The sequence below is a fragment of the Dendrobates tinctorius genome, unplaced genomic scaffold (assembly GCF_039654945.1).
Source record: "Dendrobates tinctorius isolate UK_male_01 unplaced genomic scaffold, ASM3965494v1 ptg000223l, whole genome shotgun sequence".
NCBI classification, from domain to species: Eukaryota; Metazoa; Chordata; class Amphibia; order Anura; family Dendrobatidae; genus Dendrobates; species Dendrobates tinctorius.
This window is the reverse complement of record NW_027361890.1, coordinates 6,144,350-6,171,837: the sequence shown is the minus strand read 5'-3', so window position 1 is coordinate 6,171,837 and position 27,488 is coordinate 6,144,350. Positions and strand designations below refer to the sequence as shown.

Sequence of the window (27,488 nt, the reverse complement as noted above, 5' to 3'; positions counted from 1 at the left end):
TGTCTGAATGGTCATGGTGACATCATGTGATCACTGCAGCCAATCACTAGGCTTGGTGGTCTGTCACTGAAGTGGCAGTGGATGGGCAGATCTGACTTATTTTCACATACAGCAAGTTAGTGAAGACAGACAGGCCCCATTTACACAAGCAGATACTGGGCGATTGAGCTTTTATAAGAACACTTGCTCCCTTTCATAGGAGGATCCGTTGCATTAATCCCCCACAGCTAGAAACCACTGACGTACACCTGTCAAAATAATGATTAATAAAGCTTTATTCAGATTTGTTTCGCCCCAACACAAGAGGATAAAATCTCATGGTCCATGCACACATCCGCAGGACTACAGTGTACTGGGAAACCACCAACAGCGGAGCGTTCCGAGTATGCCGGCTACACTGTGTCTGGGGGCAAACAAGCAGGGTCTTGTGTACATGTAGCCCTCTAACACTCAAGGCCGCCATTTTGTCGACTGAACCGATATACACAAGTGCCAATCTATCAATTCACTACGAAATGTGCAACATCACTGATGCAGGAGCCCACAAAAGGCCAACTCCAAGATGCCAGTCCATATATACACTGGTTATATACTGCAGTCTCATCAGATGGCATGGACAGGGCGCACACTGGACCAAAGGGCAGTATCAGAAAATGACTGTCAGCAAAATGGACAGAAGAGACGTAAACATGACCAAGAGCTGGAGGAGCCCCTCAAAATACAAGTAATTAAAAGTCTCCCCAGCAAGACAATACCGGGGGATGGTAATGCAAATGTCTCTGCCCATCTCCAAGTGCATGATAACAGGGAAAAGGGGATTCATTGCACAAAAACCTTTTTAATTTATCATGGAGTCCCTGTAGTCCCAGAATAGTCCTCAAGACACAATGGTGCAAGCTGTGTCATGTCCCTGGAAAAAAAGCAGCAATCCGTGGGCAAAGGAACCATAGTCTTCTTAGGTGCCCACTACCGCCGGGTCATGGGCCGACTCTGGGAGCTCGTGGTCACTGCAATGGTACAAAAAGCAATTGCCCCAACAGCTGTAGCAGATAAGGATGAGGGCTCCCAGGAAGACCAAGGCGCAGATGGTGCATGGCTTCCTCTCCAGTAAGAAGCTCAGGAGGTAGAAGCCCATGAACATCGAGTGATTGAACCAAAGAGCTGGATTCAGAGGCTTGGGGATCAGGAGAACGGGGAGCAGCCATTGTAAACAGTACATAATGGCGGTGGAGTCCGAGTTACAACCTGAGGAGACAGAAGAAAGTCATGTCACAGCCTGCAGACACCTGCAACCCTGGGCTGACAGAGAACGGACTACGGCACCAATAAACACCCTATGTAGGAAGACTTTCTCACAGATAACGCTCATGATCTGTCAAATTCAGGTCCCATCAAGACACCAGATATATCCTGGAGATCACATCTCCGTGCCTTTTCAAAATGTATGGCTGTGTAGTCAGCCCCTACAAAATATAGTACAGATCCCTGTACACCCCCCCTTTAACCTACAGTATAGTCTGCTGTATAGCCACACCCTGTAATGTACGGTATGACCTCCATATGGGTGACCCATATAACAAAGTACAGCCCCAGGTATATCCGCCCCTATAATGTACAGTACAGCTCCCGTATGTCTGCCCTTAGAAAATACAGTACAGCCCCCATATATCTACCCCTGTAACATAAAATACGGCTCCCGTATATCTGCCCCCTCTCATGTACAGCACAGACCCCGTATATCCACCCCTGTAACAAATACAGCCCCCGTAACGTACAATACGGCTCCCAAACTTCTGCCCCTCATAACGCACAGCACAGATCCCATATATCTGCCCCTTGTAACGTACTGCCCGACTCCAAATAGCTGCCCCTATAACTTACAGCACAACCTCGTATATCTGCCCCCTATATTGTACAGCACAGCCCCCACGTATCTCTGCCCCCTATGACAGACAGTACGGCCCCCACATATCTCTGCCCCCTATGACAAACAGTACCGCCCCCCCACATATCTCTGCCCCCTATGACAAACAGTACCGCCCCCCCACATATCTCTGCCCCCTATAACAGACAGTACAGCCCCCGCATATCTCTGACCCCTATATTGTACAGCACAGCCCCCACGTATCTCTGCCCCCTATGACAGACAGTACAGCCCCCGCATATCTCTGACCCCTATGACAGACAGTACGGCCCCCCCACATATCTCTGCCCCCTATAACAGACAGTACAGCCCCCGCATATCTCTGACCCCTATGACAGACAGTATGGCCCCCACATATCTCTGCCCCCTATGACAGACAATACGACCCCCCACGTATCTCTGCCCCCTATGACAGACAGTACGTCTCCCGCGTATCTCTGCCCCCTACGACAGACAATACGACCCCCCACGTATCTCTGCCCCCTACGACAGACAGTACGTCTCCCGCGTATCTCTGTCCCCTATGACAGACAGTACAGCCCCCGCATATCTCTGCCCCCTATGACAGACAGTACAGCCCCCGCATATCTCTGCCCCCTATGACAGACAGTACAGCCCCCGCATATCTCTGCCCCCTATGACAGACAGTACAGCCCCCGCATATCTCTGCCCCCTATGACAGACTACGGCCCCCACATATCTCTGCCCCCTATGACAGACAGTACGGCCCCCGCATATCTCTGCCCCCTATGACAGACAGTACGGCCCCCGCATATCTCTGCCCCCTATGACAGACAGTACGACCCCCGCATATCTCTGCCCCCTATGACAGACTATGGCCCACACATATCTCTGCCCCCTATGACAGACAGTACCGCCCCCCCACATATCTCTGCCCCCTATAACAGACAGTACAGCCCCCGCATATCTCTGACCCCTATATTGTACAGCACAGCCCCCACGTATCTCTGCCCCCTATGACAGACAGTACAGCCCCCGCATATCTCTGACCCCTATATTGTACAGCACAGCCCCCACGTATCTCTGCCCCCTATGACAGACAGTACGGCCCCCACATATCTCTGCCCCCTATGACAGACAGTACGGCCCCCCCACATATCTCTGCCCCCTATAACAGACAGTACAGCCCCCGCATATCTCTGACCCCTATGACAGACAGTATGGCCCCCACATATCTCTGCCCCCTATGACAGACAATACGACCCCCCACGTATCTCTGCCCCCTATGACAGACAGTACGTCTCCCGCGTATCTCTGCCCCCTACGACAGACAATACGACCCCCCACGTATCTCTGCCCCCTACGACAGACAGTACGTCTCCCGCGTATCTCTGTCCCCTATGACAGACAGTACAGCCCCCGCATATCTCTGCCCCCTATGACAGACAGTACAGCCCCCGCATATCTCTGCCCCCTATGACAGACAGTACAGCCCCCGCATATCTCTGCCCCCTATGACAGACAGTACAGCCCCCGCATATCTCTGCCCCCTATGACACACAATACGGCCCCCGCATATCTCTGCCCCATGACAGAGAGTACAGCCCCCGCATATGTCTGCCCCCTATGACACACAATACGGCCCCCGCATATCTCTGCCCCCTATGACAGACAGTACGGCCCCCGCATATCTCTGCCCCCTATGACAGACAGTACGGCCCCCGCATATCTCTGCCCCCTGTGACAGACAGTACGGCCCCCACATATCTCTGCCCCCTATGACAGACAGTACGGCCCCCACATATCTCTGCCCCCTACGACAGACAGTACGACCCCCCACGTATCTCTGCCCCCTACGACAGACAGTACGACACCCCCCACGTATCTCTGCCCCCTACGACAGACAGTACGACCCCCCACGTATCTCTGCCCCCTACGACAGACAGTACGACCCTCCACGTATCTCTGCCCCCTACGACAGACAGTACGACCCCCCACGTATCTCTGCCCCCTACGACAGACAGTACGACCCCCCACGTATCTCTGCCCCCTACGACAGACAGTACGACCCCCCACGTATCTCTGCCCCCTACGACAGACAGTACGACCCCCCACGTATCTCTGCCCCCTACGACAGACAGTACGACCCACCACGTATCTCTGCCCCCTATGACAGACAGTACAGTCCCCGCATATCTCTGCCCCCTATGACAGACAATACGACCCTCGCATATCTCTGCCCCCTATGACAGAGACAATACGGCCCCCACATATCTCTGCCCCCTATGACAGAGACAGTACGGCCCCCCACGTATCTCTGCCCCCTACGACAGACAGTACGGCTCCCGCGTATCTCTGCCCCCTACGACAGACAGTACGGCCCTCGCATATCTTTGCCCCTATGACAGACAGCACGGTCCCCACATATCTCTGCCCCCTATGACAGACAGTACCGCCCCCCACGTATCTCTGCCCCCTATGCCAGACAGTACGGCCCCCACATATCTCTGCCCCCTATGACAGACAGTACAGCCCCCACGTATCTCTGCCCCCTATGACACAGTACGGCCCCGACATATCTCTGCCCCCTATGACAGACAGTACCGCCCCCACATATCTCTGCCCCCTATAACAGACAGTACAGCCCCCGCATATCTCTGACCCCTATGACAGACAGTATGGCCCCCACATATCTCTGCCCCCTATGACAGACAATATGGCCCCCACATATCTCTGCCCCCTATGACAGACAATACGACCCCCCACGTATCTCTGCCCCCTATGACAGACAGTACGACCCCCCACGTATCTCTGCCCCCTACGACAGACAGTACGACCCCCCACGTATCTCTGCCCCCTACGACAGACAGTACGTCTCCCGCGCATCTCTGTCCCCTATGACAGACAGTACAGCCCCCGCATATCTCTGCCCCCTATGACAGACTACAGCCCCCACATATCTCTGCCCCCTATGACAGACTACAGCCCCCACATATCTCTGCCCCCTATGACAGACAGTACGGCCCCCACATATCTCTGCCCCCTATGACAGACTACGGCCCACACATATCTCTGCCCCCTATGACAGACAGTACGGCCCCCGCATATCTCTGCCCCCTATGACAGACAGTACGGCCCCCGCATATCTCTGCCCCATGACAGAGAGTACAGCCCCCGCATATCTCTGCCCCCTATGACAGACAGTACGGCCCCCACATATCTCTGCCCCCTACGACAGACAGTACGGCCCCCCACGTATCTCTGCCCCCTACGACAGACAGTACGACCCCCCACGTATCTCTGCCCCCTACGACAGACAGTACGACCCCCCACGTCAGACAGTACGACCCCCCACGTATCTCTGCCCCCTACGACAGACAGTACGACCCTCCACGTATCTCTGCCCCCTACGACAGACAGTACGACCCCCCACGTATCTCTGCCCCCTACGACAGACAGTACGACCCCCCACGTATCTCTGCCCCCTACGACAGACAGTACGACCCCCCACGTATCTCTGCCCCCTATGACAGACAGTACAGTCCTCGCATATCTCTGCCCCCTATGACAGACAGTACCGCCCCCCACGTATCTCTGCCCCCTATGACAGACAGTACAGCCCCCACATATCTCTGCCCCCTATGACAGACAGTACAGCCCCCACATATCTCTGCCCCCTATGACAGACAGTACGGCCCCCACATATCTCTGCCCCCTATGACAGACAGTACGGCCCCCACATATCTCTGCCCCCTATGACAGACAGTACGGCCCCCACATATCTCTGCCCCCTATGACAGACAGTACGGCCCCCACATATCTCTGCCCCCTATGACAGACAGTACGGCCCCCACATATCTCTGCCCCCTATGACAGACAGTACGGCCCACGCATATCTCTGCCCCCTATGACAGACAGTACGACCCCCCACGTATCTCTGCCCCCTACGACAGACAGTACGGCTCCCGCGTATCTCTGCCCCCTATGACAGACAGTACGACCCTCGCATATCTTTGCCCCTATGACAGACAGCACGGTCCCCACATATCTCTGCCCCCTATGCCAGACAGTACGGCCCCCACATATCTCTGCCCCCTATGACAGACAATACGACCTTCGCATATCTCTGCCCCCTATGACAGACAGTATCGCCCCCCCACGTATCTCTGCCCCCTATGACAGACAGTACAGCCCCCGCATATCTCTGCTCCCTATGACAGACAATACGACCCTCGCATATCTCTGCCCCCTATGACAGACAGTATGGCCCCCCACGTATCTCTGCCCCCTATGACAGACAGTACAGCCCCCGTCTATCTGGCCCCTATGACAGACAGTACGGCCCCTGTATAGCTTATTAGACAGTACAGCCCTATCTATCTGGCCTCTATGACAGACAGTACGGCCCCTGTATAGCATATTACAGACAGTACAGCCCCGTCTATCTGGCCCCTATGACAGACAGCACGGCCCCCCGCATATCTCTGGCCCCTAGGACAGGCAGCACGGCCCCCCGCATATCTCTGGCCCCTAGGACAGGCAGCACGGCCCCCCGCATATCTCTGGCCCCTAGGACAGGCAGCACGGCCCCCCGCATATCTCTGGCCCCTAGGACAGGCAGCACGGCCCCCCGCATATCTCTGGCCCCTAGGACAGGCAGCACGGCCCCCCGCATATCTCTGGCCCCTAGGACAGGCAGCACGGCCCCCCGCATATCTCTGGCCCCTAGGACAGGCAGCACGGCCCCCCGCATATCTCTGGCCCCTAGGACAGGCAGCACGGCCCCCCGCATATCTCTGGCCCCTAGGACAGGCAGCACGGCCCCCCGCATATCTCTGGCCCCTAGGACAGGCAGCACGGCCCCCCGCATATCTCTGGCCCCTAGGACAGGCAGCACGGCCCCCCGCATATCTCTGGCCCCTAGGACAGGCAGCACGGCCCCCCGCATATCTCTGGCCCCTAGGACAGGCAGCACGGCCCCCCGCATATCTCTGGCCCCTAGGACAGGCAGCACGGCCCCCCGCATATCTCTGGCCCCTAGGACAGGCAGCACGGCCCCCCGCATATCTCTGGCCCCTAGGACAGGCAGCACGGCCCCCCGCATATCTCTGGCCCCTAGGACAGGCAGCACGGCCCCCCGCATATCTCTGGCCCCTAGGACAGGCAGCACGGCCCCCCGCATATCTCTGGCCCCTAGGACAGGCAGCACGGCCCCCCGCATATCTCTGGCCCCTAGGACAGGCAGCACGGCCCCCCGCATATCTCTGGCCCCTAGGACAGGCAGCACGGCCCCCCGCATATCTCTGGCCCCTAGGACAGGCAGCACGGCCCCCCGCATATCTCTGGCCCCTAGGACAGGCAGCACGGCCCCCCGCATATCTCTGGCCCCTAGGACAGGCAGCACGGCCCCCCGCATATCTCTGGCCCCTAGGACAGGCAGCACGGCCCCCCGCATATCTCTGGCCCCTAGGACAGGCAGCACGGCCCCCCGCATATCTCTGGCCCCTAGGACAGGCAGCACGGCCCCCGCATATCTCTGGCCCCTAGGACAGGCAGCACGGCCCCCGCATATCTCTGGCCCCTAGGACAGGCAGCACGGCCCCCGCATATCTCTGGCCCCTAGGACAGGCAGTACGGCCCCCGCATATCTCTGGCCCCTAGGACAGGCAGTACGGCCCCCGCATATCTCTGGCCCCTAGGACAGGCAGTACGGCCCCCGCATATCTCTGGCCCCTAGGACAGGCAGTACGGCCCCCGCATATCTCTGGCCCCTAGGACAGGCAGTACGGCCCCCGCATATCTCTGGCCCCTAGGACAGGCAGTACGGCCCCCGCATATATCTGGCCCCTAGGACAGGCAGTACGGCCCCCGCATATCTCTGGACCCTAGGACAGGCAGTACGGCCCCCGCATATCTCTGGCCCCTAGGACAGGCAGTACGGCCCCCGCATATCTCTGGACCCTAGGACAGGCAGTACGGCCCCCGCATATCTCTGGCCCCTAGGACAGGCAGTACGGCCCCCGCATATCTCTGGCCCCTAGGACAGGCAGTACGGCCCCCGCATATCTCTGGCCCCTAGGACAGGCAGTACGGCCCCCGCATATCTCTGGCCCCTAGGACAGGCAGTACAGCCCTGTCTGTCTGGCCCCTATGGCAGACAGTACGGCCTTTTCATAGCTTATTACAAACATTACAGCCCCGTCTATCTGGCCCCTATGACAGACAGTACAGCCCCCGCATATCTCTGGCCCCTAGGACAGGCAGTACAGCCCCGCATATCTCTGGCCCCTAGGACAGGCAGTACAGCCCAGCATATCTCTGGCCCCTAGGACAGGCAGTACAGCCCAGCATATCTCTGGGCCCTAGGACAGTACAGCCCCCGTATAGCTTATTACAGACAGTACAGCCCTGTCTATCTGGCCCCTAGGACAGACAGTACAGCCCTGTATAGCTTATTACAGACAGTACAGCCCCCACATATCTCTTGCCCCTAGGACAGGCAGTATGGCTCCCGCATATCTTTGGCCCCTAGGACAGACAGTACAGCCCCCGTATAGCTTATTACAGACAGTACAGCCCCGTCTATCTGGCCCCTATGACAGACAGTACGGCCCCTGTATAGCTTATTACAGACAGTACAGCCCCATGTATCTGGCCTCTATGACAGTACAGCCCCCGTATAGCTTATTACAGACAGTACAGTCCCCACATATCTCTGGCCCCATGGCTCCCGCATATCTCTGGCCCCTAGGACAGACAGCACGGCCCCCGTATAGCTTATTACAGACAGTACAGCCCCCGTATAGCTTATTACAGACAGTACAGCCCCCACATATCTCTGGCCCCTAGGACAGACAGTACAGCCCCCGTATAGCTTATTACAGACAGTACAGCCCCCACATATCTCTGGCCCCTAGGACAGACAGTACAGCCCCCGTATAGCTTATTACAGACAGTACAGCCCCCACATATCTCTGGCCCCTAGGACAGACAGTACAGCCCCCGTATAGCTTATTACAGACAGTACAGCCCCCACATATCTCTGGCCCCTAGGACAGACAGTACAGCCCCCGTATAGCTTATTACAGACAGTACAGCCCCCACATATCTCTGGCCCCTAGGACAGACAGTACAGCCCCCGTATAGCTTATTACAGACAGTACAGCCCCCACATACAGTGCCTACAAGTAGTATTCAACCCCCTGCAGATTTAGCAGGTTTACACATTCGGTATTAACTTGGCATTGTGACATTTGGACTGTAGATCAGCCTGGAAGTGTGAAATGCACTGCAGCAAAAAAGAATGTTATTTCTTTGTTTAATTTTTTTTTAAATTGTGAAAAGTTTATTCAGAGGGTCATTTATTATTCAACCCCTCAAACCACCAGAATTCTGTTTGGTTCCCCTAAAGTATTAAGAAGTATTTCAGGCACAAAGAACAATGAGCTTCACATGTTTGGATTAATTATCTCTTTTTCCAGCCTTTTCTGACTATTTAAGACCCTCCCCAAACTTGTGAACAGCACTCATACATGGTCAACATGGGAAAGACAAAGGAGCATTCCAAGGCCATCAGAGACTAGATCGTGGAGGGTCACAAGGCTGGCAAGGGGTACAAAACCCTTTCCAAGGAGTTGGGCCTACCTGTCTCCACTGTTGGGAGCATCATCCGGAAGTGGAAGGCTTATGGAACTACTGTTAACCTTCCACGGCCTGGACAGCCTTTGAAAGTTTCCTCCCGTGCCGAGGCCAGGCTTGTCCGAAGAGTCAAGGCTAACCCAAGGACAACAAGGAAGGAGCTCCGGGAAGATCTCATGGCAGTGGGGACATTGGTTTCAGTCAATACCATAAGTAACGTACTCCACCGCAATGGTCTCCGTTCCAGACGAGCCCGTAAGGTACCTTTACTTTCAAAGCGTCATGTCAAGGCTCGTCTACAGTTTGCTCATGATCACTTGGAGGACTCTGAGACAGACTGGTTCAAGGTTCTCTGGTCTGATGAGACCAAGATCGAGATCTTTGGTGCCAACCACACACGTGACGTTTGGAGACTGGATGGCACTGCATACGACCCCAAGAATACCATCCCTACAGTCAAGCATGGTGGTGGTAGCATCATGCTATGGGGCTGTTTCTCAGCCAAGGGGCCTGGCCATCTGGTCCGCATCCATGGGAAGATGGATAGCACGGCCTACCTGGAGATTTTGGCCAAGAACCTCCGCTCCTCCATCAAGGATCTTAAGATGGGTCGTCATTTCATCTTCCAACAAGACAACGACCCAAAGCACACAGCCAAGAAAACCAAGGCCTGGTTCAAGAGGCAAAAAATCAAGGTGTTGGAGTGGCCTAGTCAGTCTCCTGACCTTAACCCAATTGAAAACTTGTGGAAGGAGCTCAAGATTAAAGTCCACATGAGACACCCAAAGAACCTAGATAACTTGGAGAAGATCTGCATGGAGGAGTGGGCCAAGATAACTCCAGAGACCTGTGCCGGCCTGATCAGGTCTTATAAAAGACTATTATTAGCTGTAATTGCAAATAAGGGTTATTCCACAAAATATTAAACCTAGGGGTTGAATAATAATTGACCCACACTTGTATGTTTCAAATTTATTAAAATTTAACTGAGCAACATAACTTTTTGGTTTGTAAGATTTATGCATCTGTTAATAAATCCTGCTCTTGTGTGAAGTTTGAAGGCTCTAACTTATTTGCATCTTATCAAACCTGCTAAATCTGCAGGGGGTTGAATACTACTTGTAGGCACTGTATCTCTGGCCCCTAGGACAGGCAGTACAGCCCTGTATAGCTTATTACAGACAGTACAGCCCCCACATAGCTCTGGCCCCTAGGACAGACAGTACAGCCCCCGTATAGCTTATTACAGACAGTACAGTCCCCACATATCTCTGGCCCCATGGCTCCCGCATATCTCTGGCCCCTAGGACAGACAGCACGGCCCCCGTATAGCTTATTACAGACAGTACAGCCCCTGTATAGCTTATTACAGACAGTACAGGCCCCACATATCTCTGGCCCCTAGGACAGACAGTACAGCCCCCGTATAGCTTATTACAGACAGTACAGCCCCCACATATCTCTGGCCCCTAGGACAGGCAGTACAGCCCTGTATAGCTTATTACAGACAGTACAGTCCCCACATATCTCTGGCCCCATGGCTCCCGCATATCTCTGGCCCCTAGGACAGGCAGTACAGCCCTGTATAGCTTATTACAGACAGTACAGTCCCCACATATCTCTGGCCCCATGGCTCCCGCATATCTCTGGCCCCTAGGACAGGCAGTACAGCCCTGTATAGCTTATTACAGACAGTACAGTCCCCACATATCTCTGGCCCCTAGGACAGGCAGTACAGCCCCCGTATAGCTTATTACAGACAGTACAGCCCCCGCATATCTCTGGCCCCTAGGACAGACAGTACAGCCCCCGTATAGCTTATTACAGACAGTACAGTCCCCACATATCTCTGGCCCCATGGCTCCCGCATATCTCTGGCCCCTAGGACAGGCAGTACAGCCCTGTATAGCTTATTACAGACAGTACAGTCCCCACATATCTCTGGCCCCATGGCTCCCGCATATCTCTGGCCCCTAGGACAGGCAGTACAGCCCTGTATAGCTTATTACAGACAGTACAGTCCCCACATATCTCTGGCCCCATGGCTCCCGCATATCTCTGGCCCCTAGGACAGGCAGTACAGCCCCCGTATAGCTTATTACAGACAGTACAGCCCCCGCATATCTCTGGCCCCTAGGACAGGCAGTACAGCCCCCGTATAGCTTATTACAGACAGTACAGCCCCCACATATCTCTGGCCCCTAGGACAGGCAGTACAGCCCCTGTATAGCTTATTACAGACAGTACAGCCCCCGCATATCTCTGGCCCCTAGGACAGGCAGTACAGCCCCCGTATAGCTTATTACAGACAGTACAGCCCCCGCATATCTCTGGCCCCTAGGACAGGCAGTACAGCCCCCGTATAGCTTATTACAGACAGTACAGCCCCCACATATCTCTGGCCCCTAGGACAGACAGTACAGCCCCCGCATAGCTTATTACAGACAGTACAGCCCCCGCATATCTCTGGCCCCTAGGACAGGCAGTACAGCCCCCGTATAGCTTATTACAGACAGTACAGTCCCCACATATCTCTGGCCCCTAGGACAGGCAGTACAGCCCTGTATAGCTTATTACAGACAGTACAGCCCCCGCATATCTCTGGCCCCTAGGACAGGCAGTACAGCCCCCGTATAGCTTATTACAGACAGTACAGTCCCCACATATCTCTGGCCCCTAGGACAGGCAGTACAGCCCCCGTATAGCTTATTACAGACAGTACAGCCCCCGCATATCTCTGGCCCCTAGGACAGACAGTACAGCCCCCGTATAGCTTATTACAGACAGTACAGTCCCCACATATCTCTGGCCCCTAGGACAGACAGTACAGCCCCCGTATAGCTTATTACAGACAGTACAGTCCCCACATATCTCTGGCCCCTAGGACAGGCAGTACAGCCCCGTATAGCTTATTACAGACAGTACAGCCACCGCATATCTCTGGCCCCTAGGACAGACAGTACAGCCCCCGTATAGCTTATTACAGACAGTACAGTCCCCACATATCTCTGGCCCCTAGGACAGGCAGTACAGCCCTGTATAGCTTATTACAGACAGTACAGCCCCCACATATCTCTGGCCCCTAGGACAGGCAGTACAGCCCCCGTATAGCTTATTACAGACAGTACAGTCCCCACATATCTCTGGCCCCTAGGACAGGCAGTACAGCCCCCGTATAGCTTATTACAGACAGTACAGCCCCCGCATATCTCTGGCCCCTAGGACAGACAGTACAGCCCCCGTATAGCTTATTACAGACAGTACAGTCCCCACATATCTCTGGCCCCTAGGACAGGCAGTACAGCCCCGTATAGCTTATTACAGACAGTACAGCCCCCGCATATCTCTGGCCCCTAGGACAGACAGTACAGCCCCCGTATAGCTTATTACAGACAGTACAGTCCCCACATATCTCTGGCCCCTAGGACAGGCAGTACAGCCCTGTATAGCTTATTACAGACAGTACAGCCCCCACATATCTCTGGCCCCTAGGACAGGCAGTACAGCCCCCGTATAGCTTATTACAGACAGTACAGCCCCCACATATCTCTGGCCCCTAGGACAGGCAGTACAGCCCCCGTATAGCTTATTACAGACAGTACAGCCCCCACATATCTCTGGCCCGTAGGACAGACAGTACAGCCCTGTATAGCTTATTACAGACAGTACAGCCCCCACATATCTCTGGCCCCTAGGACAGGCAGTACAGCCCTGTATAGCTTATTACAGACAGTACAGCCCCCACATATCTCTGGCCCCTAGGACAGGCAGTACAGCCCCCGTATAGCTTATTACAGACAGTACAGCCCCCACATATCTCTGGCCCCTAGGACAGACAGTACAGCCCCCGTATAGCTTATTACAGACAGTACAGCCCCCACATATCTCTGGCCCCTAGGACAGACAGTACAGCCCCCGTATAGCTTATTACAGACAGTACAGCCCCCACATATCTCTGGCCCCTAGGACAGACAGTACAGCCCTGTATAGCTTATTACAGACAGTACAGCCCCCACATATCTCTGGCCCCTAGGACAGGCAGTACAGCCCTGTATAGCTTATTACAGACAGTACAGTCCCCACATATCTCTGGCCCCATGGCTCCCGCATATCTCTGGCCCCTAGGACAGGCAGTACAGCCCTGTATAGCTTATTACAGACAGTACAGTCCCCACATATCTCTGGCCCCATGGCTCCCGCATATCTCTGGCCCCTAGGACAGGCAGTACAGCCCCCGTATAGCTTATTACAGACAGTACAGCCCCCGCATATCTCTGGCCCCTAGGACAGGCAGTACAGCCCCCGTATAGCTTATTACAGACAGTACAGCCCCCACATATCTCTGGCCCCTAGGACAGGCAGTACAGCCCCTGTATAGCTTATTACAGACAGTACAGCCCCCGCATATCTCTGGCCCCTAGGACAGGCAGTACAGCCCCCGTATAGCTTATTACAGACAGTACAGCCCCCGCATATCTCTGGCCCCTAGGACAGGCAGTACAGCCCCCGTATAGCTTATTACAGACAGTACAGCCCCCACATATCTCTGGCCCCTAGGACAGACAGTACAGCCCCCGCATAGCTTATTACAGACAGTACAGCCCCCGCATATCTCTGGCCCCTAGGACAGGCAGTACAGCCCCCGTATAGCTTATTACAGACAGTACAGTCCCCACATATCTCTGGCCCCTAGGACAGGCAGTACAGCCCTGTATAGCTTATTACAGACAGTACAGCCCCCGCATATCTCTGGCCCCTAGGACAGGCAGTACAGCCCCCGTATAGCTTATTACAGACAGTACAGTCCCCACATATCTCTGGCCCCTAGGACAGGCAGTACAGCCCCCGTATAGCTTATTACAGACAGTACAGCCCCCGCATATCTCTGGCCCCTAGGACAGACAGTACAGCCCCCGTATAGCTTATTACAGACAGTACAGTCCCCACATATCTCTGGCCCCTAAGACAGGCAGTACAGCCCCGTATAGCTTATTACAGACAGTACAGCCCCCGCATATCTCTGGCCCCTAGGACAGACAGTACAGCCCCCGTATAGCTTATTACAGACAGTACAGTCCCCACATATCTCTGGCCCCTAGGACAGGCAGTACAGCCCTGTATAGCTTATTACAGACAGTACAGCCCCCACATATCTCTGGCCCCTAGGACAGGCAGTACAGCCCCCGTATAGCTTATTACAGACAGTACAGTCCCCACATATCTCTGGCCCCTAGGACAGGCAGTACAGCCCCCGTATAGCTTATTACAGACAGTACAGCCCCCGCATATCTCTGGCCCCTAGGACAGACAGTACAGCCCCCGTATAGCTTATTACAGACAGTACAGTCCCCACATATCTCTGGCCCCTAGGACAGGCAGTACAGCCCCGTATAGCTTATTACAGACAGTACAGCCCCCGCATATCTCTGGCCCCTAGGACAGACAGTACAGCCCCCGTATAGCTTATTACAGACAGTACAGTCCCCACATATCTCTGGCCCCTAGGACAGGCAGTACAGCCCTGTATAGCTTATTACAGACAGTACAGCCCCCACATATCTCTGGCCCCTAGGACAGGCAGTACAGCCCCCGTATAGCTTATTACAGACAGTACAGTCCCCACATATCTCTGGCCCCTAGGACAGGCAGTACAGCCCCCGTATAGCTTATTACAGACAGTACAGCCCCCGCATATCTCTGGCCCCTAGGACAGACAGTACAGCCCCCGTATAGCTTATTACAGACAGTACAGTCCCCACATATCTCTGGCCCCTAGGACAGGCAGTACAGCCCCGTATAGCTTATTACAGACAGTACAGCCCCCGCATATCTCTGGCCCCTAGGACAGACAGTACAGCCCCCGTATAGCTTATTACAGACAGTACAGTCCCCACATATCTCTGGCCCCTAGGACAGGCAGTACAGCCCTGTATAGCTTATTACAGACAGTACAGCCCCCACATATCTCTGGCCCCTAGGACAGGCAGTACAGCCCCCGTATAGCTTATTACAGACAGTACAGCCCCCACATATCTCTGGCCCCTAGGACAGACAGTACAGCCCTGTATAGCTTATTACAGACAGTACAGCCCCCACATATCTCTGGCCCCTAGGACAGGCAGTACAGCCCTGTATAGCTTATTACAGACAGTACAGCCCCCACATATCTCTGGCCCCTAGGACAGGCAGTACAGCCCCCGTATAGCTTATTACAGACAGTACAGCCCCCACATATCTCTGGCCCCTAGGACAGACAGTACAGCCCCCGTATAGCTTATTACAGACAGTACAGCCCCCACATATCTCTGGCCCCTAGGACAGACAGTACAGCCCCCGTATAGCTTATTACAGACAGTACAGCCCCCACATATCTCTGGCCCCTAGGACAGACAGTACAGCCCTGTATAGCTTATTACAGACAGTACAGCCCCCACATATCTCTGGCCCCTAGGACAGGCAGTACAGCCCTGTATAGCTTATTACAGACAGTACAGTCACCACATATCTCTGGCCCCTAGGACAGACAGTACAGCCCCCGTATAGCTTATTACAGACAGTACAGCCCCCACATATCTCTGGCCCCTAGGACAGGCAGTACAGCCCCCGTATAGCTTATTACAGACAGTACAGCCCCCACATATCTCTGGCCCGTAGGACAGACAGTACAGCCCTGTATAGCTTATTACAGACAGTACAGCCCCCACATATCTCTGGCCCCTAGGACAGGCAGTACAGCCCTGTATAGCTTATTACAGACAGTACAGCCCCCACATATCTCTGGCCCCTAGGACAGGCAGTACAGCCCCCGTATAGCTTATTACAGACAGTACAGCCCCCACATATCTCTGGCCCCTAGGACAGACAGTACAGCCCCCGTATAGCTTATTACAGACAGTACAGCCCCCACATATCTCTGGCCCCTAGGACAGACAGTACAGCCCCCGTATAGCTTATTACAGACAGTACAGCCCCCACATATCTCTGGCCCCTAGGACAGACAGTACAGCCCTGTATAGCTTATTACAGACAGTACAGCCCCCACATATCTCTGGCCCCTAGGACAGGCAGTACAGCCCTGTATAGCTTATTACAGACAGTACAGTCACCACATATCTCTGGCCCCTAGGACAGACAGTACAGCCCCCGTATAGCTTATTACAGACAGTACAGCCCCCACATATCTCTGGCCCCTAGGACAGACAGTACAGCCCCCGTATAGCTTATTACAGACAGTACAGCCCCCACATATCTCTGGCCCCTAGGACAGACAGTACAGCCCCCGTATAGCTTATTACAGACAGTACAGCCCCCACATATCTCTGGCCCCTAGGACAGACAGTACAGCCCCCGTATAGCTTATTACAGACAGTACAGCCCCCACATATCTCTGGCCCCTAGGACAGGCAGTACAGCCCTGTATAGCTTATTACAGACAGTACAGCCCCCACATATCTCTGGCCCCTAGGACAGGCAGTACAGCCCCCGTATAGCTTATTACAGACAGTACAGCCCCCACATATCTCTGGCCCCTAGGACAGGCAGTACAGCCCCCGTATAGCTTATTACAGACAGTACAGCCCCCACATATCTCTGGCCCCTAGGACAGGCAGTACAGCCCCCGTATAGCTTATTACAGACAGTACAGTCCCCACATATCTCTGGCCCCATGGCTCCCGCATATCTCTGGCCCCTAGGACAGGCAGTACAGCCCTGTATAGCTTATTACAGACAGTACAGTCACCACATATCTCTGGCCCCTAGGACAGACAGTACAGCCCCCGTATAGCTTATTACAGACAGTACAGCCCCCACATATCTCTGGCCCCTAGGACAGGCAGTACAGCCCTGTATAGCTTATTACAGACAGTACAGCCCCCACATATCTCTGGCCCCTAGGACAGGCAGTACAGCCCTGTATAGCTTATTACAGACAGTACAGTCACCACATATCTCTGGCCCCTAGGACAGACAGTACAGCCCCCGTATAGCTTATTACAGACAGTACAGCCCCCACATATCTCTGGCCCCTAGGACAGGCAGTACAGCCCCCGTATAGCTTATTACAGACAGTACAGCCCCCACATATCTCTGGCCCGTAGGACAGACAGTACAGCCCTGTATAGCTTATTACAGACAGTACAGCCCCCACATATCTCTGGCCCCTAGGACAGGCAGTACAGCCCTGTATAGCTTATTACAGACAGTACAGCCCCCACATATCTCTGGCCCCTAGGACAGGCAGTACAGCCCCCGTATAGCTTATTACAGACAGTACAGCCCCCACATATCTCTGGCCCCTAGGACAGACAGTACAGCCCCCGTATAGCTTATTACAGACAGTACAGCCCCCACATATCTCTGGCCCCTAGGACAGACAGTACAGCCCCCGTATAGCTTATTACAGACAGTACAGCCCCCACATATCTCTGGCCCCTAGGACAGACAGTACAGCCCTGTATAGCTTATTACAGACAGTACAGCCCCCACATATCTCTGGCCCCTAGGACAGGCAGTACAGCCCTGTATAGCTTATTACAGACAGTACAGTCACCACATATCTCTGGCCCCTAGGACAGACAGTACAGCCCCCGTATAGCTTATTACAGACAGTACAGCCCCCACATATCTCTGGCCCCTAGGACAGACAGTACAGCCCCCGTATAGCTTATTACAGACAGTACAGCCCCCACATATCTCTGGCCCCTAGGACAGACAGTACAGCCCCCGTATAGCTTATTACAGACAGTACAGCCCCCACATATCTCTGGCCCCTAGGACAGACAGTACAGCCCCCGTATAGCTTATTACAGACAGTACAGCCCCCACATATCTCTGGCCCCTAGGACAGGCAGTACAGCCCTGTATAGCTTATTACAGACAGTACAGCCCCCACATATCTCTGGCCCCTAGGACAGGCAGTACAGCCCCCGTATAGCTTATTACAGACAGTACAGCCCCCACATATCTCTGGCCCCTAGGACAGGCAGTACAGCCCCCGTATAGCTTATTACAGACAGTACAGCCCCCACATATCTCTGGCCCCTAGGACAGGCAGTACAGCCCCCGTATAGCTTATTACAGACAGTACAGTCCCCACATATCTCTGGCCCCTAGGACAGACAGCACGGCCCCCGTATAGCTTATTACAGACAGTACAGCCCCCGTATAGCTTATTACAGACAGTACAGCCCCCACATATCTCTGGCCCCTAGGACAGACAGTACAGCCCCCGTATAGCTTATTACAGACAGTACAGCCCCCACATATCTCTGGCCCCTAGGACAGGCAGTACAGCCCTGTATAGCTTATTACAGACAGTACAGCCCCCACATATCTCTGGCCCCTAGGACAGGCAGTACAGCCCTGTATAGCTTATTACAGACAGTACAGTCACCACATATCTCTGGCCCCTAGGACAGACAGTACAGCCCCCGTATAGCTTATTACAGACAGTACAGCCCCCACATATCTCTGGCCCCTAGGACAGGCAGTACAGCCCTGTATAGCTTATTACAGACAGTACAGCCCCCACATATCTCTGGCCCCTAGGACAGGCAGTACAGCCCTGTATCCCTGTATAGCTTATTACAGACAGTACAGCCCCCACATATCTCTGGCCCCTAGGACAGGCAGTACAGCCCTGTATCCCTGTATAGCTTATTACAGACAGTACGCCCCCGTATAGCTGCCCCCATGACAGACACATGCATAGGTTTACCTTCTCCCACCACAAGCCGCAGCTGCAACCACCTCCAAGTCCTCCATCACTGTCACATCCTGTCCCTGGCTCTATGTCAGCGCTTACCTTGTGTCTCCCCGGACAGAACATTCCATGGTATCACCCTCATACCTATAGTCCCGGCCGCCGCTCTGCCCTGACACGTGTACGTGGCCCCGACACCCAGCGCCCCCCATAACACCAAAGCATTAACCCATTACATACCGCTCGCACAGTACTCCAGGCCGAGGCTTCCACACGCAGCTGACGGAACTAGGCTCAGAGTTCACGTCACGCGTCTTCCTACGTTACGACGTCCACGTCACTGACCTCGCTGTTGCTTACCATGGGCGACATCGCCCCCTGGTGTTCACACACGGGCTTGTAAGAAGTCATTACTGAGGCAAGGCGTAGTAACAATCCCGTATCCCGCCACAAGGCGGCGAGCTGCTACTGTGAGAACGGTGAACTGATAATCCGCGTCTGCTATATACTGTAGGAACAGAAGCTTCGCACAGGAGGCGGCTACACACTGGGGGCTGCAGCTCTCTATGGGGGGGATCTATTTAGGAATCAACCTAGATCTAAAGAAATGCACTCAAACAAAATGACAGGACTCGTCATCATCCCAAAATCAGGACTACTGGCTCATAGCGGATCCGTTCCTGTACTGACCACAACGTTTGTCAACGGACCGTTATTTTAACGGATCCGTCAAAGGAAGAATTTTAAAGGAACTGCTGCCTGGGGAAGGAGAGAGAGAGAGATTTTTCAGCCGCCAGAACAGAGTTTAGGGTTAAATTTCCGGCTGAGTGAAGTCTTTCGGGCATGCGCAGTGAGAAGTGAGGATCCGGCCGCCCGAAAAAACGTTGCATGGTCCGTTCGGGCATGTCGGCGGACGTCAAAATTTTGGCGGATCCGCAAAAAAACGGATCCAACGGATGGCCATCCGTCAAGATCCGCCGGTAATGCAACTGAATGGGAAAAAAAACGGATCCGCCAAGAAAAACGGCGGAACCGTTTTTTTTGCAAAACGGCAGATTTTGACTGATGGTGACAAACGGATGTGTGAAACAGGCCTAAAGGCAATGGGAATAGAGAGGCTAAGTGCCAGAAAAGACACATCTTATAGATGCGCCTTTTCTGGGGTGTCTGGGGGAAGATTTTTTTTAACCGGGGGGGGCCAAAAACAATGGTGAATATAAACAATATATATATATGTATATGTTTATATATATATACTAGCTGAAGAGCCCGGCACTGCCTGGGCATAGTAACTAACTGTGGTTAGTTATAGCAAATTATAATTATCCTCCATCCCATAGTCCCGTGCCCATATACCCGTCACACATATCCACGATCCCATAGGCCCGTGCCCATATACCCATCATACATATCCTCCATCCCATAGTCGAGTGCCCATATACCCATCACACATCCTCCATCCCATAGTCCCATGCCCATATACCCATCATACATATCCTCCATCCCATAGTCCCGTGCCCATATATCCATCATACATATCCTCCATCCCATAGTCCCATGCCCATATACCCATCACACATCCTCCATCCCATAGTCCCATGCCCATATACCCATCATACATATTCTCCATCCCATAGTCCCGTGCCTATATACCCATCATACATATCTACCATCCCATAGGCCCATGCCCATATACCTGTTGTGAGTTCATTTTCCCCTTCACTACTGAGGCCCGAGGAACTCCCTCTTCTGGTGAAGAAAGGTAGTGAGCCTGATTGTCAAACACCTGGGGCTGATGATGATGACTGGCTGAGTGGAGTTAATGACTGGATATAAGGCTGCCGACACCCTTCTGGCCTGTGGGTGATTTCTCTGTGGACTTCTAGGAAACCAGTCTGATTCCTGCTCATCTAAAGCTAAGATTTCTGCTTTGCCTTTTTGCATTAGTGTTTTGTTTTCCTTGCTTTTCTGGATTCTGCCATTCCCTTCTGGGGTTAGCTGAATCTCCTTTTGCCTGTTGCTCTGTCTTCAGAATATTCCTGAGTACTGACATAGCTTTTTTGAAGCCTAGCGTCTTCAGGGCCTTTTTTACTGTCAGTTTGTTGGCTCTTATTTTCATAGGGTTTTTCACGGATTGCAGAGAGCAGCCTTCCTGTCCTTTCCTATCTAAGCTAGCGTGGGCCCCATCTTTGCTCAGTCTATCTTTCTGTCTGTGTTTTGTTCTTTCTTCTTGCTTCACCGTCATTATATGTTGGGGGCTGCCTTTTACTTTGGGGTCTGCTCTGGGGCAGTTTAGATTTCCCTTTCTGTCTTTAGGCTATGTAGTCCTCCGGCTGTGATCGAGGGGCCTAGGGCATCGTAGGAGCCCCCCACGGCTACTGCTAGTTGTGTTGATAGGTTCAGGGGTCTGCAATCCGATAGCTGCCAACTTTTCTGGTTTTCTGGACTTAGCTAGCATTACTATTTTTGCCTCCTACGGTGACTCAATCATAACAGAATCACCCGCCATACCGCAGATCCTAGGGTACTCAATAGCAGGAAAGAATTGTATAAAAAAAAAAAAATGTGTATATTTTTTCCTCTATATCTCTGAGGCCGTAGGGGGAATTTCTTTTTTTCTCTCAATGGAGATAAAGCAATTGTCTGATCGTGTGGAGCAGCTCGCTGCGGAAGTGCGGGGAATTTCCGCCTACCTTGCTCATTCACATGCTGCTGAACCAAAGATTCCTACACCTGATGTATTTTTTGGGGATCGGTCTAAATTTTTGAATTTCAAAAATAATTGTAAATTATTTTTTGCCTTGAAGCTCGTCGGGGAGCTCCGCACAGCAGGTTAAAATTGTCATCTCTTTGCTGCGTGGCGATACCCAGGATTGGGCGTTTTCTTTGAAACCAGATGATCCTATTCTGACTAATGTGAACGCATTTTTTCAGGCCTTGGGGTTGTTGTATGATGAACCTAATGCCATTGATCAGGCTGAAAAGACCCTGCTGGCATTGAACCAGGGTCGTGATTCTGCAGAGTTGTACTGTCAAAAGTTCCGAAAGTGGGCGGTACTTACTACCTGGAATGATAGTGCCTTGGCTGCTCTCTTTCGGAAGGGGTTGTCAGAAGCCGTAAAAGATACTATGGTGGGATTTCCTGTTCCCTCTGGTCTTGACGATTCTATGTCTTTAGCCATTCAGGTTGATCGGCGTTTACACGAACGCAGAGCTGCACGAGAGGTGTTGCCACCTGTTGAACAGATGTCTGAACCTATGCAATGTGATAGAGTTTTGTCTAAGGCGCAGCGTCAGGAGTTCAGAAGGCGTAATAAGTTGTGTTTTTTCTGTGGAGATGCCTCGCATATTATTTCTGTCTGTCCTAAACGAGAGAAACGCTTTGCAGTTTGCACACACGTTTTCTGTTGGTGGTGTTCAACCTAAGTTTCTTCTGGCAATTACTCTGATCTGCTCCCTGTCCACATTTTCCGCCAAGGCTTTTGTGGATTCGGGAGCAGCTCTAAACCTAATGGACTTGGATTTTGCTAAACGTTGTGGATTTCCGATGACACCTCTGCAGACGCCTATCCCTTTGAGGGGGATTGATGCTACTCCTTTGGCTAAAAATAAACCTCAGTTTTGGACCCAGGTGGTAATGCGGGTCGCCCCAGACCATCAAGAAAATTGTAGGTTTTTGGTGTTACATAATCTTCATGATACTATTGTTCTGGGGTTTCCCTGGTTACAAATTCATAATCCAGTTTTGGATTGGAAATCTGTGTCTGTGGTGAGTTGGGGTCGTCGGTGTGCCTTTAGTGAGGCTCCAGTGTTCTCCACCTCTCCTCAGTCGCATGATGTTCCTGATTATTTGGCGGACTTTTATGATGTATTTAGTGAGAATGAGTCTGCGTCTCTGCCTCCTCATAGGAGTTATGACTGTGCTATTGAACTGAGCCCGGGGTGTAAATTTCCCAAGGGTCGGCTCTTCAATTTATCTGTACCCGAGCACGAGGCTATGCGATCCTATATTAAGGAGGCGTTGGAGAAGGGTCATATTAGACCATCCTCATCACCCTTAGGTGCCGGGTTTTTTTTTGTAGCCAAAAAGGATGGATCATTAAGACCTTGTATTGATTATCGTGCTCTCAACAAAATTACTGTTAAATATCAGTATCCGTTACCCCTGATTTCTGATCTATTCTCCAGAGTTAAAGGTGCTTGCTGGTTTACCAAGCTTGACCTCAGGGGGGCGTATAATCTTATTCGCATTAAGCATGGGGATGAATGGAAGATGGCGTTTAATACTCCGGAGGGACATTTTGAGTACCTGGTGATGCCTTTTGGGCTCACTAATGCCCCTTCTGTCTTCCAGTGCTTCATGAACGATATTTTCCGAGATTTTGTCGATAAATTTTTGATTATCTATCTGGATGATATTTTGATCTTCTCCAAGGATTGGGATTCTCATGTGGAACATATTCGGACTGTGTTCCGGATCTTGAGGGAGAATTCCCTGTATGTCAAAGGATCTAAATGCCTTTTTGGAGTACAGAGGATTTCTTTTTTGGGATTTATTTTGTCCCCGTCAACTATTGAAATGGACCCGGCCAAGGTACAGGCCATTTACGATTGGGTTCAGCCCACTTCTTTGAAGGCCCTCCAGAAGTTTTTGGGTTTTGCTAATTTTTATTGGAAATTTATAGCAAAATTTTCTAGTATTGCCAAGCCATTGACTGATTTGACTAAGAAGGGTGCTGATGTGTTAAATTGGTCTCCGGAGGCTGTTTCTTCCCTTCAGGAGCTGAAGCGAAGATTCACCTCCGCCCCGGTTTTGCGGCAACCTGATGTCTCACTTCCGTTTCAGGTAGAGGTGGATGCTTCTGAGATTGGTGCAGGAGCTGTTTTGTCCCAAAAGGATCCTGTAACATCTAAAATGAATCCCTGTGCTTTCTTTTCCCGAAAGTTCTCTCCATCTGAACGTAACTATGATGTGGGGAATCGGGAACTGCTAGCCATGAAATGGGCATTTGAGGAGTGGAGACATTGGTTGGAGGGAGCTAAGCATCAAGTCGTGGTCCTCACTGACCACAAGAATTTGATTTACCTAGAGTCGGCTAAGCGCTTGAACCCTAGACAGGCTAGGTGGGCCTTGTTTTTTACACGTTTTGATTTTGTGGTTTCTTTTCTTCCTGGAACTAAGAATGTCAAGGCTGACGCCCTCTCTAGGAGCTTCTTTGCTGATTCTCCTGTAGTGACCAAGCCTGCTACCATCTTAGGCGAAGGGGTAGTTCTTTCTGCCATCTCGCCCGATTTGAGACGTGCTCTGGAAGAGTTCCAGGAGGACAAACCTGAGCGTTGTCCCAGTGGAAAGTTGTATGTTCCTGACCAGTGGAAGAAGAGAGTGATGTCTGAAGTTCATTGCTCTGCTTTGGCTGGTCATCCAGGTATTTTTGGTACTAGAGATCTGGTGAGTCAGTCTTTTTGGTGGCCCTCCTTGTCTCGTGATGTCAGGAATTTTGTGCAGTCCTGTGGGACGTGCTCCCGGTCTAAATCGTGTTCTCGCTCTAGTGGGTTGTTGATGCCTTTGCCTGTCCCCAAGAGGCCATGGACCCATATTTCAATGGATTTCATCTCTGATATGCCTGTCTCTCAAAGGATGACTGTTATTTGGGTGATCTGTGATAGGTTCTCTAAGATGGTTCATCTTGTACCACTCCCTAAGTTGCCGTCTTCCTCTGAATTGGTGCCACTGTTTTTACAACAGGTGGTTCGCTTGCACGGGATTCCAGAACATTGTATCTGACAGAGGAGTCCAGTTTGTGTCTAGATTTTGGAGAACTTTCTGTTCCAAGCTGGGAATTCAGTTGTCCTTCTCCTCTGCTTTTCACCCTCAGACCAATGGGCAGACAGAGAGAACAAACCAGACCTTGGAGTCATATTTGAGATGTTTTATTTCTGCTGATCAGGATGATTGGGTTTCATTTTTGCCCTTGGCCAAATTTGCTTTAAATAATAGAGCTAGTTCTGCCACTTTGATGTCTCTTTTTTTTTGTAACTTTGGGTTTCATCCTCGATTTTCTTCAGGGCAGGTGGAGCCCTCTGCCTGCCCAGGGGTTGACACTGTGGTGGAGAGAATGCACCAGATCTGGGACCAAGTGGTGGATAAGTTATCTCTCTCCCAGGAAAAGGCCCAGCGGTTTTCCAACCGACATAGGACCGTTGGTCCCCAATTTAAGGTTGGTGATATGGTGTGGTTATCATCAAAAAATATTGCTATGAAGGTGGCTTCTCCTAAGTTTAAGCCTAGGTTTATTGGACCTTACAAGATTTTGGAGATTATTAATCCGGTCTCTTTTCGTTTGGCTCTTCCTGTCACATTTAAAATCCATAATGTGTTCCATAAATCTTTGTTGAAGAGGTTTGTTGAACCTGTTGTTCCGGGGGTTGCACCTCCAGACCCTGTATTGGTTGAAGGTAACATGGAATATGAGGTAGAGAAAGTACTGGATTCCCGTCTGGCTAGACGGAGACTCCAGTATTTGGTTAAGTGGAAGGGTTATGGTCAGGAGGATAATTCCTGGGTCTCTGCCTCTGATATTCATGCCAAAAGATTGGTGCGTGCCTTTCATCCGGCTCACCCTGATCGCCCTGGTGGCGTGGTTGAGGGTTCGGTGGCCCCTCCTCAAGGGGGAGGTACTGTTGTGAGTTCATTTTCCCCTTCACTACTGAGGCCCGAGGAACTCCCTCTTCTGGTGAAGAAAGGTAGTGAGCCTGATTGTCAAACACCTGGGGCTGATGATGATGACTGGCTGAGTGGAGTTAATGACTGGATATAAGGCTGCCGACGCCCTTCTGGCCTGTGGGTGATTTCTCTGTGGACTTCTAGGAAACCAGTCTGATTCCTGCTCATCTAAAGCTAAGATTTCTGCTTTGCCTTTTTGCATTAGTGTTTTGTTTTCCTTGCTTTTCTGGATTCTGCCATTCCCTTCTGGGGTTAGCTGAATCTCCTTTTGCCTGTTGCTCTGTCTTCAGAATATTCCTGAGTACTGACATAGCTTTTTTGAAGCCTAGCGTCTTCAGGGCCTTTTTTACTGTCAGTTTGTTGGCTCTTATTTTCATAGGGTTTTTCACGGATTGCAGAGAGCAGCCTTCCTGTCCTTTCCTATCTAAGCTAGCGTGGGCCCCATCTTTGCTCAGTCTATCTTTCTGTCTGTGTTTTGTTCTTTCTTCTTGCTTCACCGTCATTATATGTGGGGGGTCTGCTCTGGGGCAGTTTAGATTTCCCTTTCTGTCTTTAGGCTATGTAGTCCTCCGGCTGTGATCGAGGGGCCTAGGGCATCGTAGGAGCCCCCCACGGCTACTGCTAGTTGTGTTGATAGGTTCAGGGGTCTGCAATCCGATAGCTGCCAACTTCTCTGGTTTTCTGGACTTAGCTAGCATTACTATTTTTGCCTCCTACGGTGACTCAATCATAACATATACCCATCATACATATCCTCCATCCCATAGTCGAGTGCCCATATACCCATCACACATCCTCCATCCCATAGTCCCATGCCCATATTCCCATCACACATCCTCCATCCCATAGTCCCATTCCCATATACCCATCATACATATTCGCCATCCCATAGTCGAGTGCCCATATACCCATCACACATCCTTCATCCCATAGTCCCATGCCCATATACCCATCATACATATCCTCCATCCCATAGTCCCGTGCCCATATACCCATCATACATATTCGCCATCCCATAGTCCCGTGCCCATATACCCGTCATACATATCCTCCATCCCATAGTCCAGTGCCCATATACCCATCACACATCCTCCATCCCATAGTCCCGTGCCCATATACACATCCTCCATCCCATAGTCCAGTGCCCATATACCCATCACACATTCTCCATCCCATAGTCCCGTGTCCATATACATATCCTCCATCCCATAGTCCCGTGCCAATATACCCATCATACATATTCGCCATCCCATAGTCCCGTGCCCATATACCCATCATACATATCCTCCATCCCATAGTCCCGTGCCCATATACCCATCACACATCCTCCATCCCATAGTCCCGTGCCCATATACACATCCTCCATCCCATAGTCCAGTGCCCATATACCCATCACACATCCTCCATCCCACAGTCAACCATTATGACATCATAATGAGCGGCGGGGCTTGCAACCTATGATGACATCAGCGTCGGCATGGCAACCATTATGACATCATTATAATGTGGGGCGGGGCTTGATACACACACACTTTTTC

At 52.1% G+C, this 27,488-nt stretch overlaps 1 protein-coding gene across 3 annotated transcripts; it reads right to left on the bottom strand.

Moving 5' to 3' along the window:
- Positions 1-257: 257 nt before the first annotated feature.
- BLCAP (BLCAP apoptosis inducing factor) lies at positions 258-19,623 on the bottom strand. 3 transcript variants are annotated; one of them, XM_073555277.1, is made up of 2 exons: positions 19,467-19,623; positions 258-1,245 (listed from the first exon to the last, which is right to left on the bottom strand). In XM_073555277.1, exon 2 carries the CDS (start codon positions 1,217-1,219, stop codon positions 956-958), a length of 264 nt encoding a protein of 87 aa, XP_073411378.1. In that variant the 5' UTR covers positions 1,220-1,245; positions 19,467-19,623; the 3' UTR covers positions 258-955. The 3 variants fall into 3 exon arrangements, with proteins under 3 accessions (XP_073411378.1, XP_073411377.1, XP_073411379.1); XM_073555276.1 differs by lacking the exon at positions 19,467-19,623 and adding an exon at positions 19,329-19,457; XM_073555278.1 differs by lacking the exon at positions 19,467-19,623 and adding an exon at positions 19,242-19,343.
- Between the last annotated feature and the right edge of the window lie 7,865 nt (positions 19,624-27,488).